Source organism: Mytilus edulis, chromosome 4, assembly GCF_963676685.1.
Source record: "Mytilus edulis chromosome 4, xbMytEdul2.2, whole genome shotgun sequence".
Taxonomy (NCBI): Eukaryota; Metazoa; Mollusca; class Bivalvia; order Mytilida; family Mytilidae; genus Mytilus; species Mytilus edulis.
This window is the reverse complement of record NC_092347.1, coordinates 42,582,227-42,600,604: the sequence shown is the minus strand read 5'-3', so window position 1 is coordinate 42,600,604 and position 18,378 is coordinate 42,582,227. Positions and strand designations below refer to the sequence as shown.

Genomic DNA, 18,378 nt, shown 5'->3' with positions numbered 1-18,378 from the left:
GAGAGCTGTCTCATTGGCAAATCATACCACATCTTCTTTTTTTATATCCAATTATTCCACTGATTGGTGACTTGTTCCTTTTCTATGAGACAGACTCACACACGATCATCATATGAAAATAAAAAGAAGCTGGCGTTATCCTTCAACTTCACTTCCCGCTAAATAGATGATGTCCTATCACAATGAACTGGAAATAAAGAATCTTACATTCACAGTAAAGTCTGCCTCATATCTCTACTAACATCTATACATACAATTTTCGACAAAATAAATGATTGAAAGTTTCCTATTGTGAACTTTCCTCTTCTGTGTAGCAACTGTCCCAGTCGGGTACCTGCTAACACTTTGGAGTAAACATGTATAGCTCCTAGTTGATACGATATTCTAGGTATTACGTTTCCCAACAATATTTTATTTCTTGATAAAAGGTCACTGCTCTGAAGAGGCTATTGGATGAAAGGTTCTTTGTGGTAAAGTTGAGGTCTACCCTTCGAAAATTTTACGGACGCCTGATGGTGTTATGTCCGTTACATTTGTGATAATATATATTAAAAACATGTATGTTTTTACAAATTTTGGTATCATTATTTCTATTGAAAGCGGTTAATACAAAAATACACGTGGATAATGTATCCACAAATTCTCCAGTGCAATGTCAGAAAATCACTGACCTTTTCCAGATTGTAGACTGTTGGTTTTCCTGTTTGTATTGTAGTACACTATAAGAAATAACCGAAAGAACATTGCCATCAGATAGGGAAATATTAACAATAAGAAACTGTGAGAAAAATATTCTTCCTACAGAGAATATGTTGTCTACATATCTGCAGGTACAACACTTTACTACGAATAGACAACAAAAACACAGGTGCAAGCAAACAAATGCAATGTTTAATAAAACTTCATAAAAGAATGCTATCGAAAACGCAAAGTATAATCTGCTTCATTATATATCAATTATATATCATGCCTTTCTGCATTTAAGTATCGGTACCTGCAACTTGGAGTACATTGTACATATAGAACTTGTATGGCCTTGTACAATGCGTATTGCATAGTAAAACTCAGTTCAAAGGAAGCCCGAGTCCGATGTCATGCGCGTAGCTACGTTTACGTCAAAACGCCCGGGCGTACACTTGCATTTTGAAAATAAAACAAATAATCGACATAGAATAAGAAAATCTGGTCAAAAGCACATCAGCCTTGTGCTTCTTTTTTAATGGATTGTAATTTTGAATAAAAATTGGGACTAAATTTACTCAAATAGATCATTTAATATATATTTGTTCGAATCTTTTGTAAAAGTCTGAATCCACTTTGAATTCTACCTTCTTTTCTTATATTTAAAGCAATTCACTATCTGCTCAGATTCGATATATGCTGTTTGTATTTTTGTCGAGCCTGTGTTTTATGTCCCAAAAGCGAGACAAAGTGCATGGTGTCAATATTTAGGTTTCCGAATGTGGATAAATTCTTTTAAATGACTCTCCGACCGTGAAATTTTACGAAAGTTGTACAGAAACTGTTTATGATCAAAAGAGTATTCAGAGCAATATAATAATGCAATTATATCTTTAATTTTCCCGCATTTTAAGGATAAAATGTGTTTCTTTCTGCAATTAATCTGAGACTACTATAACACTACAAGCATTAGCCTTTCAAAAAGGGCTATAGTCGACTCTTAGCTGAGGAAAATGGAAAGTGCTCTCGCTTTGTAGATTAATTCATTCACTAGAATAGCCACGTGCATCAATCAACAAATTTTACCACACACTTGAGGTCACACGTTTTGAAGTAGTATATATCGTTTAACGTTGTTGTTTACGAAACTCCAGAAGATTCGGCTATTTATAGATAAAAGTTACCTGTGTATCAATATGCATGATTATGACCAGGCAAAATCTAATTGCTAAAATAGAGAGGACAAATCCGATACTCTACGGGATTGAAGGACATTTACTAGGTTTGAATTGTCCTAACCAATCAATAAACTTTGATTATTCACGTCTCGTAATATCTTCCAATCAGGTAGCAAGAAAAATTCACGCACTAACTGTCCATCGTTCAATTCTTAATCTCGACTCCTAGGAGTCGATAATAACACATGTGTTATAGAAGTCTCAGAATTAATAAGTGGTCGCAGTTTGGGCTTACATTTTGTTATTTCTGCTACTTGTCGAACCTTCATCGAAATTTATGAAAATGTCGAAGAAGCTTTTTCTATGACTAATGTCTAAAGCTAAAATTTTAAAAGCATTTGTCACAGTTTTCGTTCATTTTTCGGTTCTTTTCTGATAGACAGATAGCTGGACTCTTCTTTACGCAATTACATGCTCAATTTATAAACCTTCATAGATTGTCGTGAAAAATTCCAGATCAAGTAAAAAATATCAAAAGAAAATTTTAATTTTTTTTTAAATCCCTGTAAAAGAATGATACATTGATTCACTTTTTGTGGAAGCAATCCTAGGTGTTCCAGATTTTTTTATATTGCACCTCTTAGAAATATTTGTTTTCGTGTTCATTAAAAGGTGCTTTTGTTGATTATATGCTCACTTACGGCACCATTTAAACTTATTTAAAAGTAATATTGGTTTGGACGTTTTCTCTAAAACCAATGACCATAAGGCTAGCTTCCAGTTTAACACGATGAATAAGTTAACATATTACAAAATTTAACCAACAAAAAAAAATAAACCATTTAGATTCAAAAGTATGTTGTTATCAATGATTTTTTACTGACAGGAATCATTATGGTATCCCATTCTCGATAGCTTTCGGGGGCTTCGTCCCTTTCGAACCCACTACCAACAGGTGCTTTGACATTGAGCGGTTGGCACCCCTCATATCCCTCGCCAAGGTTCGGGCGTACACGTAAAAATGACCCAGCTACGCCACTGGATGTTACTCTCGAATAGGTAAAAACAAGAAACTAAGCAAAGGATGAAATTAGAGAATGCAAAAAGGGAATTTGTTAAAGAGACAAAAACCCGACTAAAGGGTAAAAAACAACCGAAGGCCAACAATGGGTCTTCAACACCGCGAGAAAATCCCAAACACGGAGGCCGGGACTTCAGCTGGCCCCTAAATACAAATGTGTACTAGTTCAGTGAAAATGGACGTCGTACTAAACTCTTAAACACATAAATGAACTAAAAGGGGGAAAAACATATAATACTAACAAAGGCCAGAGCTCCTGACTTGAGGTGAATGCCAATATTTCTGTGCCTTTTCAAGAATATTACCATAAAAGATTGGATGTGAAATGCCTGTTACATACATGAGCGAATCGAACAAGTTGAGATGCATGAACACCTTAACATGGTGACAAGGAAAGTAATGATAATAATAATATTTTATTCAATAAAATATCAAGCATATTCATTATTACAATACACAATATATACGAAACATTATTAAAGACAATACTAACACATGTATGGTAAAATATGTTGGCATTTTATGATTGTAATATCCTTAAGTGCATGGACACAAATTGCTGATATTTTATCAGAGATAACCCTTGAAAGCTCTAAAACTTGTTTCCAATGGGGTCCCTTCATGTAAACGGCTTATAGTTTCGACATACAAAAAATGATAACACCCAAATTAATATGACATGAATTTTTTTTTATAATTATTTTTAGATTAAAAGATTTTAAATTAACAAAAGTTTAATAATATAAAAAGGAGTTTGATGAAGCCGCAATATAACTTTTTGGTCAAGTACTCTTGAACGCTAATTTTGAATTCCTATATTTTAATTATTTTTTTTAACATTAAAAATTGATGAAAAAAATACTATGTCCAAGCAGAGGACAAAAAAAAATATTTGAAAACCAGATTTTTCCCCATATCTTAAATTATTTTGATTGATAGCGTTGAAGCGCCTCACATGTAAAAAATCTGACTCAAACAAAAAACCATACCTTTCCCTTTGAAGTTAAATGGTTGCTCCCTTATTGTTTTCTGCTGAAAATTAATTTATTGGTGATTTATATAAATGACAATGTTTACATTCATTATCTTGTGCATTTTTCGAATTCATTTTTCTCTCTTTATCAAATTTTACAAAATCTAAAACAATAAGACATTTGCATAATTTCAAAACTATGAATCCATTCATTTATTTAATATTTTTGTTGATTTTCATCAAAAGGTGAAGGTTTTGGAATATCTTTTTCATCAATATCTAAAAGTTGTAGCTGTTTTTAAATTTAGTATTGCAAACAACTCTTTCGGTTTGTTGAATTATTTCATTAAGGTTATAGGATAGCACACATCATTAGGATTAGGGTTACAGACAATATAAGGCTTAGGGTTATAGATAGCATTGGGGATAGGGTTACACACATCATTCGGGTAAATGTTAAATACATCATTAAGGTTAGGTAACAGACAGTATTAGGGTTATGATTACAGACATAATTACAGTTGTGATAACAGACATTTATAAGGTTATTGTTTCAGACATCATTAGGGTTAGGGTAACAGACAACATAAGGATTAGGGTTACAGCCAGGCTGAGACAACATTTGGGTCAGGGGTTAAAGACAGCATTAGGATTAGGGATACAGACAACATTAGCGTTGGGGTTACAGACAGCATTAGGGTTAAGGTTACACACATCATTAGGGTTAGGGTTACATACATCATTAGGGTTAATGTTAAAGAAATCATTAGGGTTATTGTTATAGACAGCATTAGGGTAAAGGTTACAGACAACATTTGAGTTAGGGTTACAGACATCATTAGGGTTAGTGTTACAGACAACATTAGGGTTAGGGTTTTAGACAGCATTAGGGTTAGGGTTTTAGACAGCATTAGGGTTAGGGTTACAGACATCATTAGGGTTAGTGTTACAGACAGCATTAGGGTTAGGGTTTTAGACAGCATTAGGGTTAGGGTTTTAGACAGCATTAGGGTTAGGGTTACAGACATCATTAGGGTTAGTGTTACAGACAACATTAGAGTTAGCATTACAGACATCATAAGGGATAGGGTTGCAGACAACATAATGTTTAGGGTTACAAACTTCGTTAGGGTGAGGGTAACAGATATCATTAGGGTTAGGGTTATAGACAGCATAAGGTAAAGGATAAAAGACAGCCTTTTGGTTAGGGTTACAGACATTATTGAGGTTAGAATTACATACAGCATTAGGTTTAGGGTTACAAACAGCATTATGGTTAGGGTTATAGACAGCATAAGGGATAGGATAAAAGACAGCCTTTTGGTTAGGGTAATAGACAGCATTTGGATACGGGTTACAGACTTCATCAGGGTTAGGGTTACAGAGAACATTAGGGTTAGGGTTACAAACATCATTAGGGTTAGGGTTACAGAATGCAGTATGATTAGGGTTATAGACAGTATAAGGGATAGGGTTACAGACATCATTGGGGTGAGGGTAACAGACATCATTACGGTAAGGGTTATAGACAGCATTAGAGTTAGGGTTATGGACTTCATAAGGGTTAGGATTACAGAGAACATTAGGGTTAGGGTTACATACATCATTATGGTTAGGGTTGCATACATCATAAAGGTAGGGATTACAGACATCATTTGGGTTTGGGTTATTGACATAATTGAGGTTAGGGTTATAGACAGTATTAGGGTAAGGGTAAAAGACAGCATTAGGGTTAGGGTTATAGACATCATTAGGCTTAGGGTTAGGGTTACAGAAAGCATTAGGGTTAAGGTTATTGACAGCATTAGGGTTAGGGTTATAGACAGCATTAGGCTTAGGGTTACATACAACATTAGGGTTAGGGTTACATACATCATTAGTGTTTGGGTTATAGACAGCATTAGGGTTAGGGTTATAGACTTCATTAGGGTGTGGGTTACAGACAGCTTGACGGTTAGGGTTATAGAGAGAATTAGGGTTAGGGTTAGGGTTACAGACATCATAAAGGTTAGGGTTATAGAGAACATAAGGGTTAGGGTTACAGAAATCATTAGGGTTAGGGTTACAGTCAACATTAGGGTTAGGGTTAGAGACAAACTTAGGGTTAGGGTTATAAACAGCATAAAGGATATGGTTAAAGACTTCATTAGGATTAGGGTTGCAACCAGCATTATGGTTATAGTTACAGACAGCATTAGGGTTAGGGTTACATACATCATTATGATTAGGGTTATATACATCATTAGGGTAAGGATTACAAACAGCATTATGGTTAGGGTTACATTCAGCATAAGGAATAGAGTTACAGACATCATTACGGATAGGGTTACATACAGCATTAGGGTTAGGGTTACAGAGAACATCAGGGTTAGGGTTACAGACAGCATTAGGTCTAGGGTTACAAACAGCATTATGGTTAGGGTTATAGACAGCATAAGGGATAAGATTACAGACATCATTAGGGCGAGGATAACAGACATCATTAGGGTTAGTGTTACAGAGAACATTAGGGTTAGGGTTACATACATCATTAGGGATAGGGTTACAGACAGCACTAGGGTCTGGGTTTTTAAAAACTTTTGTTACTGCTGCTTTGTTCCCCGCTCTCAAGGATTTTAGTCGGCTGATGTCCATTCTCTCCGTTTGAAGTCACGGCACCAATGTAGATTATTACGTTGCGTTGTGTATTTGATCCTAAGCTAACTAAGGCGTTAAAGATAGAACTACGTCTGCCATTATACGTTTCTATTCAATACAACATAAAGTATATAATTACGCGACGTCACAAAGATAGTGGCCGTACCGCAAAAAGGTACGTTAATATTAGCGCAATTCTTTACATTCTGGGGCCGCAGAAAATGATATTTAACTCAAATTTGAAATACAATATGAAAAATTCGTAAATTGTGACATAAAAAGAAATAAAATCATATTTAAAGTCTCTCAATAGTATTTTAACTGTTCACGTCTGAATAATTTAACACTTTTACAAGTCTATATAATAACTGGAGTTAATTTAACAGTCTATACATCCACTAATTTCTCCAGGGCAGAAAAGTTCTCCAGGGCAGAAAAGTTCTCCAGGGCAGAAAAGTTCTCCAGGGCAGAAAAGTTCATTCACTGTCATCATGTGTACTGCGTATTTCCAACGGATAGAGCTTCACAATCGGACGGTTGGTGATTCCTGTGTCGGTCTTGATAACAGCTGATCGAATGAGTCCATCCTTTCCACGAACTAAATCTTGTACAACTGCTAATTTCCACATTATACGATTTGTGTCATTGTGTACTTGTACAATGTCACCTATTTGTATTGTTTGTTCGTTTCTTCCAGATGTACGGTGAAATTCACGGAGTGACGTCAGATATTCGTGTTTCCATCTTGAGCGAAAATGGTTGATTAGTTCATTATTTCTCTGTAAATTTTTATTGAGTTTCACGTGCAAATCTTCGGAAGTAGCACTGTCAATATTCTGTTCCGATTGGTTGTCAAGTCGACGACCATATAAAAGGTGCGCTGGCGTCAGCGGTTCGGGATCTTTAATATCAGTAGAAATGTGAGTTATCGGACGATTGTTTAGAGTTCCCTCGATTTCGATTACAATTGTATTCAACATTTCCGTAGTGCCACATGACTTTCCTAGTATTGCTTTAATTGACTTTTTCGTGAGTCCAATTAGGCGTTCCCAAAAGCCTCCAAACCACGGTGCTCGGTTGGGTATGAATTTCCACTCCGTTCCTTGATCGGCAAGTTTTTCTTGTATTCGGTTGTCTTTGCTTGATCTTGTAATCTTTTCGGCGGCTGCCTTGAAGGTTGTTGCATTATCGGACAACATAATCCTTGGTGTAGATCTCCTAGCGACAAATCGTTTAAAAGCAAGCATGAAAGACTCCTCGGTTAAATCTGTGACTATCTCCAAGTGTATAGCTCGTGTAGCGGCGCAAGTGAATAAACAAATATATGTTTTGCTTAATTCGTTGTGTTTTCCTTTTGTATACAAAGCTCCTGTGAAATCAACGCCGGTTACTGAAAAAGGATAATCGTAGTTGACTCGATCTTTAGGTAGCGGTGGCGGATCGGGTGCGCTGTAAGGCATTCCTGATATTTTAATGCATTGGACGCATTTACGAATTTGTGATTTTACGCACTGCCTTATTCTCGGTATCCAATATTTCTGTTGAATATATGCGATTGTACTGTTAAGTCCGGCATGTAAAGTCTTTGTGTGTGCATCCATTACGATTAAGGACGTAAGACTGTGGTGTGTTGGCAATAACAACGGATATTTAGTACTCTCCTTCACAGGTGCGTTTTGTATTCTCCCGGTACAACGTAGTAATCCATTTTTGTCTGTATATAGTTTAAGTTGTCGAACAAGTGGCACTTTTTTCTTTGAAGATGAATTCAAGCTTTCAATTTCATCCTTAAAAGTTTCCTGTTGTACTGTCATTATTAGAACTTTTAATGCTTTACATCGCTCCTCAACACTGATAAATCCGATTGACCGTTTATCTTTTGAATTCCGTATATTCTGTATAAAACGCATGACGTATGCTGTTACTCTAATTGCTTTTTCTAAAGAGCTGTATCGTTGTATATCTATACATGAAATTGTCTGTGTTAAAGCATTTGTACTTTTATCGTCTGTTTTTTCATCGCTAACAGTTATCATCGTGCTGCATTCTTCAATTTTCCTCGTTCATGTCGGCCAATTCTCACGATTTAAAATCCATTGTGGACCGTTCATCCATAAGCTGTTGTTATAAAGTTGTTTAGCGTAAATTCCGCGAGTTAGGTAATCAGCTGGATTGTCATCTGTTGGACAATAATTCCATTCAGCATTCTCTGTTAATTTTCTTATTTCTTTAAGTCGATTTGCTACGAACGGTTTTAAGTTTTTTGACGATTTAATCCAACTCAAAACAATTTGACTATCGCTCCACATATACACATGTTCTGTTGTTATGACTTTAAGAAGATGCTTTGCTAATCTGGCGCCGATAAGCGCGCCCATAAGTTCTAAACGTGGTAATTCTGTTGATGTAGTTGACGGATTGTCTCTAAAATGTTTCATTAGCGTGGCGCTTAACATGAATGGCGAACAGGTGGCGCCGAAAAGTACAACCTTAAACCGGTAAGTAATCAAACGGCTTTCTGTGTCCATGGGATTCTCTAACCAATAAAATCTTGTGACATCTCTGTCATCAACATCTAATTCAATATGCAAAAATGCTTTTTCAATATCTGCTGTAACTGCATATTTGTCCATTCTAAAGCGTACTAATATCTCCGTCAAATCAGTCATAATTGGTGGATATGTTGCTAGGCAATCGTTAAGACAAGGACTACTGGCATTCGCTCTACAGCTACAGTTATATACTATGCGTATCGGGGTGGTGACTGAATCCTTTTTTACGGGATGATGCGGAATGTAATGAACCTTGTTTGTGCATGTACTTTCATCACATACCTTTTCAATGAATCCTCTTTGTTCTTGGTCTGTAATTATCTCACCATACTTTCGGAACATCTCAGGATCCTTCTTAAGGGGCGACGAATAACGCTTTCCGTTCTGCGTTTTGCGATGTCTTCATTTGTCGGTAGTTCTGGCGCATTCTCTCTCCATGGTAATTTCGTAATATACTTATCATTTTTCTTCGTAATAGAGGTTTGTAAGTAATTTTCAATTGATTCAGCTAGGTCTGGATCATTTTGTTCTTTAGCGTCAATTCCCAACGATTCAAGCTGCCAAATTTTTTCAAGATCGCACTCTTCTTGTTTGTGACATACTAGTATATTCATCATTGAGAAAGATGCATTACTGGTTCTTGTAGGGACAGGACCGGAAAGTAAATATCCAATTTTCGAGCTAACTGCAGTTGGACCGTTTCCACGCACTATTTTGTCTTGAACTATGTCCCAGTAGAAATCACCTCCAATTAATAAGGATATTTCAAATTGCTCTCCATCCATGACTGGGTGTGCTAATTGTAGACCACGTAAATATGAAAACTTCTGCGTTATTCCTATGTTGTGAGTTTGAAGTGGTGAAGCAATGGTTGGTACAATTAAAACTTTAATAGGAATTAATTCTCCTTCGGTAGACTTAAGATTAATTGTTGTTTTGTCAAGATTTCTCACCTTTTTCGTAGTACTTCCAAATGTAGCTATACTTAATGTTTCAGACCCTTCTTTTTTAATGTCCAATTTAGCTGCTAGTTCTTCGGTTATAAACGAGCGCTGAGCTCCCTCGTCAAAGAGTATTCTTGCATCTATACATGTATTTTTGTGAACGACTGGACTGAATGCGGTTTTCAGTAAAACAATGGACCTTTCTTCGCTAGCGGTATACAACATAGAAGTTTCTGTGTCTACTTTGTTTTGCGATTGTTCAGTTTCAATATGATGTTTATTTGAGTACAAGTTCTGTTTACATAATGAAGAGTGATGCTTCCGGTGTCAACACTTACACGTATTCTTGGATTTGCAATCGGCTATTTTATGCTTACCTAAACAATTAAAGCATAACCTCTTTTCTTTTATAATGGCTACTCTTTTATCGTGATCTATGACATCTTTACATTCGTTAGGCCAGTGGTTTCCGTCACAATATGTGCATTGTTTCTTCCGATTCGAGTTGAATGATTTGTCTGTTGTGTTTATCGGACGGGTTTTATCTGTAGTTACTCGTTTAACGCCTGTTATGAAATTTGCGCTAGGGGTTGCGGTTGAATACGTCTGTGTATAATCTCCGTATCCGGACTCTTGAATAGAAATCTCTTTACCTATCGCGATTCTAAGCGATTGAATATTCCAACTGTCACTCCCGTTTTCTCGTGTTATATTTTTTCGTACTTCATGCGGCAACTTCCCGAGAATCACTGGTATCAATAGCGATCCGTACATGTCCTGACATTGTCCGAGAGACTCTAGACCCCGTATGTAAGCTTCTGATTTGTCATGAAATGTTCTCAAACTTTCTAATGTATCATGTGGTGCGGATATATCAAGTAGTGCTCTCATATATGCATTAATGATTTTATGTGGTTGGCCATAACGGTTTCTTAATAATTCAATTGCTTTGTAATAGTTTTGATTTGTCATGGTCAATCCTGAAATTACGTTTGCAGCTTCAAATTGAAGCAATGAGTTCAAGTACGAAAATTTCTGAATGTCAGTTAATGTGTGATTGTGATGAATCGTGGTTTCGTATGAATCCCAGAAATATTGCCATTGTAAAATGTCTCCATTAAAATTGGGAAGAGATAGCTTTGGTAGGCGATGGTTATTACTTGAGGTCGAACTTGACTGAGATAATTGCTGACTTGTGTGAGTAAATGGGTTTGTGTACGGAACAAACTCTGGTGCGCTTGAATCTAGTATCGAAGATGTTGCTTTTGGTACGGGTTTTAAGAACTTTTTAAATTTTCGAATTTTACCCTCTAAATCTAAATAATACTCATCTGTTTCAAGAATTTCATTTGTTATATCTTCTGATTCGACTGCATTTAATATCTGTTCGTCTATTGAGGCTAACGTCTTCTTTTTCTTCTCAATTGCTTCGAGCAATGTTGATACTTCCTCCGTGTCTATTAATGTTTCATTAGCGTGGCGCTTAACATGAATGGCGAACAGGCGGCTGCCTTGAAGGTTGTTGCATTATCGGACAACATAATCCTTGGTGTAGATCTCCTAGCGACAAATCTAATAAAATCAAGCATGAAAGACTCCTCGGTTAAATCTGTGACTATCTCCAAGTGTATAGCTCGTGTAGCGGCGCAAGTGAATAAACAAATATATGTTTTGCTTAATTTGGTTAGGGTTACAGAGAACATCAGGGTTAGGGTTACAGACAGCATTAGGTCTAGGGTTACAAACAGCATTATGGTTAGGGTTATAGACAGCATAAGGGATAAGATTACAGACATCATTAGGGCGAGGGTAACAGACATCATTAGGGTTAGTGTTACAGAGAACATTAGGGTTAGGGTTACATACATCATTAGGGATAGGGTTACAGACAGCACTAGGGTCTGGGTTACATACATCAGTAGGGTGAGGAGGGTTACAGACAGCATTAGGGTTAGAGTTATAGACAGCATAAGGAAAAGGGTTACAGAAAACACAAGGTTTAGGGTTACAAACTTCGTTAGGGTGAGGGTAACAGATATCATTAGGATTAGGGTTATAGACTTCATAAGGGTTAGGATTAAAGACAGCCTTTTTGGTTAGGGTTCCACACATCATTAGGGTTAAGGTTACAGAAACCATTAGGGTAAGTGTTATAGACAGCATTAGGGTTAGGGTTACAGACAACATTAGGGTTAGGGTTTCATACATAATTAGGTTTAGGGTTATAGACAGCATAATGGTTAGGGTTATAGCCTCGATTAGGGTTAAGATTACAGATAACATTTTGGTTAGGGTTATAGACATCATTAGGGCAAGGGCTACAAATATCAATGGGGTTAAGGTCACAGAGAACATTAGGATTAGGGTTACAAACATCATAAGGGTTGGATTACAGACAGCCTTAGTGTGAGGGTTACAGAGAACATTATTATTATGGTTATAGACAGCAGAAGGGTTAGGGTTATAGACAGCAGAAGGGTTAAGGTTATATACATCATTAGGTTTAGTGTTGTAGACTTCATTTGTGTTAGGGTTACAGACATTATTAGGGTTAGGGTTACAGACAGCATTAGGGTTAGGGTTACACACATCATTAGGGTTAGGGTTATAGACATCATTATGGTTAAGGTTAAAGAAATCATTAGGGTTATTGTTATAGACAGCATTAGGGTAAAGGTTACAGACAACATTTGAGTTAGGGTTACAGACATCATTAGGGTTAGTGTTACAGACAACATTAGGGTTAGGGTTACAGACAGCATTATGGTTAGGGTTACAGACATTATTGAGGTTAGGGTTACATACAGCGTTAGGTTTAGGGTTACAAACAGCATTATTGTTACGGCTATAGACAGCATAAGGGATAGGATAAAAGACAGCCTTTTGGTTAGGGTTATAGACGTCATTTGGGTTAGGGTTACAGAGAACATTAGGGTTAGTGTTACAAACATCATTAGGGTAAGGGTTACAGAATGCAGTATGATTAGGGTTATAGACAGTATAAGGGATAGGGTTACAGACATCATTAGGGTGAGGGTAACAGACATCATTACGGCTAGGGTTATAGACAGCATTAGGGTTAGGGTTATAGACAGCATCAGGGTTAGGGTTACAGAGAACATTAGGGTTAGTGTTACAAACATCATTAGGGTAAGGGTTACAGAATGCAGTATGATTAGGGTTATAGACAGTATAAGGGATAGGGTTACAGACATCATTAGGGTGAGGGTAACAGACATCATTACGGCTAGGGTTATATATAGACAGCATTAGGGTTAGGGTTATAGACAGCATCAGGGTAAGGGTTACAGAGAACATTAGGGTTAGGGTTACAAACATCATTATGGTAAGAGTGGCATACATCATAAGGGTAATGATTACAGACAGCATTAGGGTTAGGGTTATTGACATCATTGAGGTTAGGGTTACAGACAGCATCAGGGTTAGGGTAAAAGACAGCATTAGGGTTAGGGTTATAGACATCATTAGGCATAGGGTTACGGTTACAGACAACATTAGGGTTAGGGTTATAGACAGCATTAGGGTTAGGGTTACATACACCATTTGGGTTTGGGTTACATACATCATTAGGGTTTGGGTTATAGACAGCATTAGGGTAAGGGTTATAGACTTCATTAAGATGAGGGTTACAGACAGCTTGACGGTTAGGGTTATAGAGAGCATTAGGATTACAGACATCATAAGGGTTAGGGTTATAGAGAACATTAGGGTTAGGGTTACAGAAATCATTATGGTTAGGGTTACAGTCAACATTAGGGTTAGGGTTAGAGACAACATTAGGGTTGGGGTTATAAACAGCATAAGGGATATGGTTATAGCCTTCATTAGGGTTAGGGTTGCAACCAGCATTATGGTTATGATTACAGACAGTATTAGGGTTAGGGTTACATACATCATTATGATAAGGGTTACATACATCATTAGGGTAAGGGTTACAAACAGCATTATGGTTAGGGTTACATTCAGCATAAGGAATAGAGTTACATACATCATTAGGACTAGGGTTACAGACAGCATTAGGCTAGGGTTAGGGTTACAGAGAACATTAGGGTTAGGGTCACAGAGAACATTAGGGTTAGGGTTACAGACAGCATTAGGTATACGGTTACAAACAGCATTATGGTTAGGGTTATAGACAGCATAAGGGATAGGGTTACAGACATCATTAGGGCGAGGGTAACAAACATCATTAGGGTAAGGGTTACAGAGAACATTGGGGTTAGGGTTACATACATCATTAGGGTTAGGGTAACACACTGCATTAGGGTTAGGGTTATAGACAACATTGGCAGTCTTCACGACGAACTGCTAAATCTACAGGCCCGGAGCTAAATTTTTGAAAATTTTTAAATAGATTCTGTTGGCCTGTAGATATGATTTTTACAGGCCCGAGAGCAATTTTTGTTTTTTGTCCATGGATTTATGAGTTTTGAACAGCGGTATACTACTGTTGCCTTTATTTACAATCCAATAGACATCATCAGGGTTAGGGTTTTAGATTTCATTATGCTTAGGATTACAGACATTATTGTTAGGGTTACAGACAGCATTAGGGTATGGGTTACATACATCAGTAGGTTGAGGAGGGTTACAGAGAACATTAGGGTTAGGGTTACAAACAGCATTAGGGTTAGGGTTACAAATAACATTAGGGTTAGGGTTACAGACAGCATTAGGGTTAGGGTAACATACAACAATAGGGTTAGGGTACAAACAGCATTAGGGTTAGGGTTAACGTTACAGATAACATTAGGGTAAGGGTTACATACAGCATCAGGGTTAGGGTTACAGACAGCATAAGGGATAGGGTTAAAGACAAAATTAGGTTTAGGGTTACAAACAGCATTATGGTTAGGGTTATAGACAGCATAAGGGATAGGGTTAAAAAGAACATTAGAGTTAGGGATACATACATCATAAGGGTTAAGGTAATAGACTTCATTAGGGTTAGGGTTACAGAAAACATTAGGTTTAAGGTTATAGACAGCATAAGGGATAGGGTTTCAGAAATCTTAAGGGTTACGGTTAAACACATTATCAGGGTTATGGTTATAGACATCATCAGGGTTAGGGTTATGGACTTCATTATGCTCAGGGTTACAGACATTATTGTCAGTGTTAAAGACAGCATTAGGGTATGGGTTACATACATCAGTAGTATGAGGGTTACAGAGAACATTAGGGTTAGGGTAACATACAGCATTAGGGTTAGGATTACAGATAACATTAGGGTAAGGATTACAGACAGCATTAGGGTTAGGGTTACAGATAACTTTAGGGTTAGGGTTACAGACACCATTAGGGTTAGGGTTACAGACATCATTAGAGTTAGGGTTACAGAGAACATTAGGGTTAGGGTTATAGACAGCATAAGGGTTAGGGTTACAGACAACATTAGAGTTAGGGTTACAGACATCATTATGGTTAGGGTTACAGACATCATTAGGGTTAGGATTAAAGAGAATATTAGGGTTAGGGTTACAATCAGCATCAGGGTTAGGGTTAAAGACAGCATTATGGTTAGGGTTACAGACAACATTAGGGTTAGGGCTACAGACAACATTTATGTTAGGATTACAGATAGCATTAGGGTTAGGGTTACACGAATCATGATGGTTAGGATTACAGACAGCATTAGGGTTAGGGTTACAGACATTATTAAGGTTAGGGTTATAGACATTATTAAGGTTAGGGTTATACACGGCATAAGGGTTAGGGTTATATACATCATTAGGGTAAAGGTTACAGAGAACATTAGGGTGAGGGTAACATTCATTATTAGGGTTAGGGTTACAGTCATCATTTAGGTTAAGGTTACAGACATTATTTAGGTTAAGGTTATAGAAATCATTAGGGTTAGGGTTACATACATTATTAGGATTAGGGTTACAGAGATCATTAGGCTTAGGGTTACAAACAGCATTAGGGTTAGAACTAAACACAGAAGTTAACAGCCATACACCAAAATTCTCAAACGACTTGCAAGTCAAATCAAAATACATGAAAGGAGCACAACGCACATCAGCTTATAGAAACCACTACAACTTTGATGTATATGTAGATGGCATACACCCGGACAACTTACTAGCACGCACCTGGCTCAAGAAAATAGCAGATCAGGCACAACTAGATTGTTGGTAGTGTTTTGCTGTTCAAGGTCAGTACGGGCTCTTCCGCGCTAAACCGAGACTGCAAACACACAAACCAAATAATCCACAAGAAAGCTAAAGATACAGTAGAAACCGAAGAAATAACACATTGAACTCAACAAGAGCATTGATCAAGTGCTTACAGTTTTTAGGTCAGTACGGGCTCTTCCGCGCTGTACCAAAAAAACTGTAACACCACAAACAACATATATATACGTATATATATTAACAATTCAACATGAACTTAGTAGCTACAATATTGATAGTCAGTTTCCTGTACAACATATATAAACCAGCATTACAACAGGCAAATCATGAGAACACCAACAACTTCTCACAACAACACTAAACAAAAACATGCTATACACAGGTGACGACCACTGTCACTACCAATAAAAAGGAAGACAAAACAAACTGTGAAATAGATTGGGTTAAAATACAACTTAAAGGGAAAAAAGAACTACGCATAGGCTCATTCTACATGCCTCAAATGAACATGAAATGTGTAGAAGAATTAGAAAAAACTTTAAACATGGCAATAGCTAGAAATACCAACATCATGTTAAACTTTAACTGTCCATATATTATCTGGGAAACATCAACAGTTAACTCAAATGCAAACGATAAAGAAATCCAAAACAAACTTATGGAACTAACAGCCACATGCCAACTCACTCAAATTCATGAAATAACAACAAGAGAAAACAACCTCCTTGATTTAGTATTCACCACCAATCCATCTTTAGTTAAAACATCAAAACATGCACCAGAGATATCAGATCATGAAATGGTGATAACAGACTGCGACACTAAGCCATACGTTCAACGCAGCAAGCCAAGAAAATGCTATATCTACTCAAAAGCAAATTGGGAAAAACTGTATGAAGACATCTCCAAAACATCAACAAGAATTAAACAGATGTACAAACAAGGTTCAAATGTCCAAGAAAAGAAGGACACGTTCTAGAAAGAATTATTCCAAAGCATGGACAAACATACCCCAGCCAAAGAAATCCGCTCAAAAAACAGCCTTCCCTGGATAACACACAAAATATGGAAAATGTTCAAAAAGAAAAGCCGATTATACCAACAATCTAAAAGAACAAAAAATTGGTCAAATTACAGGCACTTCCAAAAAGAAATCAAAAGCCAAATAAAGAAAGCTGAATGGTCATATATCAACGACACCATACTAAAGGGCCTAGAATCAAACAATACCAAGCCATTCTGGAAATACATCAAATCCAGAAAAAATGACAACACTGGAGTAGCCCCATTGAAAAACAAAGGGAAACTCATCAGCGACAGTAAAGGGAAAGCTGAAATACTAATACAGCAATTCAAATCAGTTTTCACAATAGATAAATGTACAACTATACCAGACACAACAAAGCATATTTAGGAAACCATACCAAACCTCATAATAACAGAAAGGGGACTAGACAACTGCTTAAAGATGTCAACCCATCAAAAGCTTCTGAACCGGATGAATTCCCAAACAGAACTTTGAAAGAATGTGCAAGTCAAATTACAACAGGACTGACAGCAATCTTCAAAAAATCTATAGACACTGGAACCCTTCCTCAAGACTGGCTCAACGCAAACACGCTGCTTAAAATTACAGACCTGTATCGTTAACAACAGTACCATGTAAGATCCTGGAACATATAATATGCAGGCATATAATGAAACATCTAGAAAAGCATAATGTGTTAACATCTTTAAGCCATGGTTTTAGATCCGGTTACTCATACGAAACCCAACTACTTGTCACTATGAACGACTTCACGAAAGCATATGATGCCGGACTTCAAACCGATATTGCCATACTAGACTTCGCAAAAGCTTTTGACACAGTACCCCATAAGAAACTGCTATCAAACATTGGCGATTATGGAATCGTTGGGCCAATAACTGGTTGAATATATTTTTGACAAACAGGATAATGAAAGTGGTAGTGGAAGGAGAACAATCAGAAGAAGTAACGGTAGACTCTGGAGTCCCACAAGGCACAGTCCTAGGACCATTGCTATTCCTTTGCCATATAAACGACCTTCCAGACGCAATCAAATCTTCAGTCAGACTTTTCGCTGATGACTGCCTTCTTTACAGAACAGTGAAATCTCAGAAAGACCACGACATACTTCAAGAACACCTCAAAA

General features: G+C 37.0%; 3 protein-coding genes across 3 annotated transcripts; all 3 read right to left on the bottom strand.

Moving 5' to 3' along the window:
• Positions 1–4,909: 4,909 nt before the first annotated feature.
• Positions 4,910–6,547, bottom strand: LOC139521396 (circumsporozoite protein-like). Its single transcript, XM_071314873.1, has 2 exons — positions 6,128–6,547; positions 4,910–5,746 (listed from the first exon to the last, which is right to left on the bottom strand). Exons 1-2 carry the CDS (start codon positions 6,545–6,547, stop codon positions 4,910–4,912), a joined length of 1,257 nt encoding a protein of 418 aa, XP_071170974.1.
• Positions 6,548–7,026: 479 nt separating this feature from the next.
• On the bottom strand, positions 7,027–8,586 carry LOC139521395 (uncharacterized). The gene has a single exon (XM_071314872.1). The coding sequence runs from the start codon at positions 8,584–8,586 to the stop codon at positions 7,027–7,029; it is 1,560 nt and encodes a 519-aa protein (XP_071170973.1).
• Positions 8,587–13,299: 4,713 nt separating this feature from the next.
• Positions 13,300–16,069, bottom strand: LOC139521393 (circumsporozoite protein-like). The gene is made up of 2 exons (XM_071314871.1): positions 15,218–16,069; positions 13,300–14,088 (listed from the first exon to the last, which is right to left on the bottom strand). Exons 1-2 carry the CDS (start codon positions 16,067–16,069, stop codon positions 13,300–13,302), a joined length of 1,641 nt encoding a protein of 546 aa, XP_071170972.1.
• Positions 16,070–18,378: the final 2,309 nt, after the last annotated feature.

Coding starts and splice junctions, on each gene's coding strand:
- LOC139521393 (XM_071314871.1), bottom strand. CDS start 16,069: ATGTATTTTGATTTGACTTGCAAGTCGTTTGAGAATTTTGGTGTATGG. Junction 14,089..15,217: donor GTAACCCTCATACTACTGAT/GTATGTAACCCA, acceptor CCCTAACCCTAG/CCTAATGCTGTCTGTAACCC.
- LOC139521395 (XM_071314872.1), bottom strand. CDS start 8,586: ATGATAACTGTTAGCGATGAAAAAACAGACGATAAAAGTACAAATGCT.
- LOC139521396 (XM_071314873.1), bottom strand. CDS start 6,547: ATGGACATCAGCCGACTAAAATCCTTGAGAGCGGGGAACAAAGCAGCA. Junction 5,747..6,127: donor ATAACCCTAATCATAATGAT/GTATGTAACCCT, acceptor TGTAACCCTAAG/CCTAATGCTGTCTATAACCC.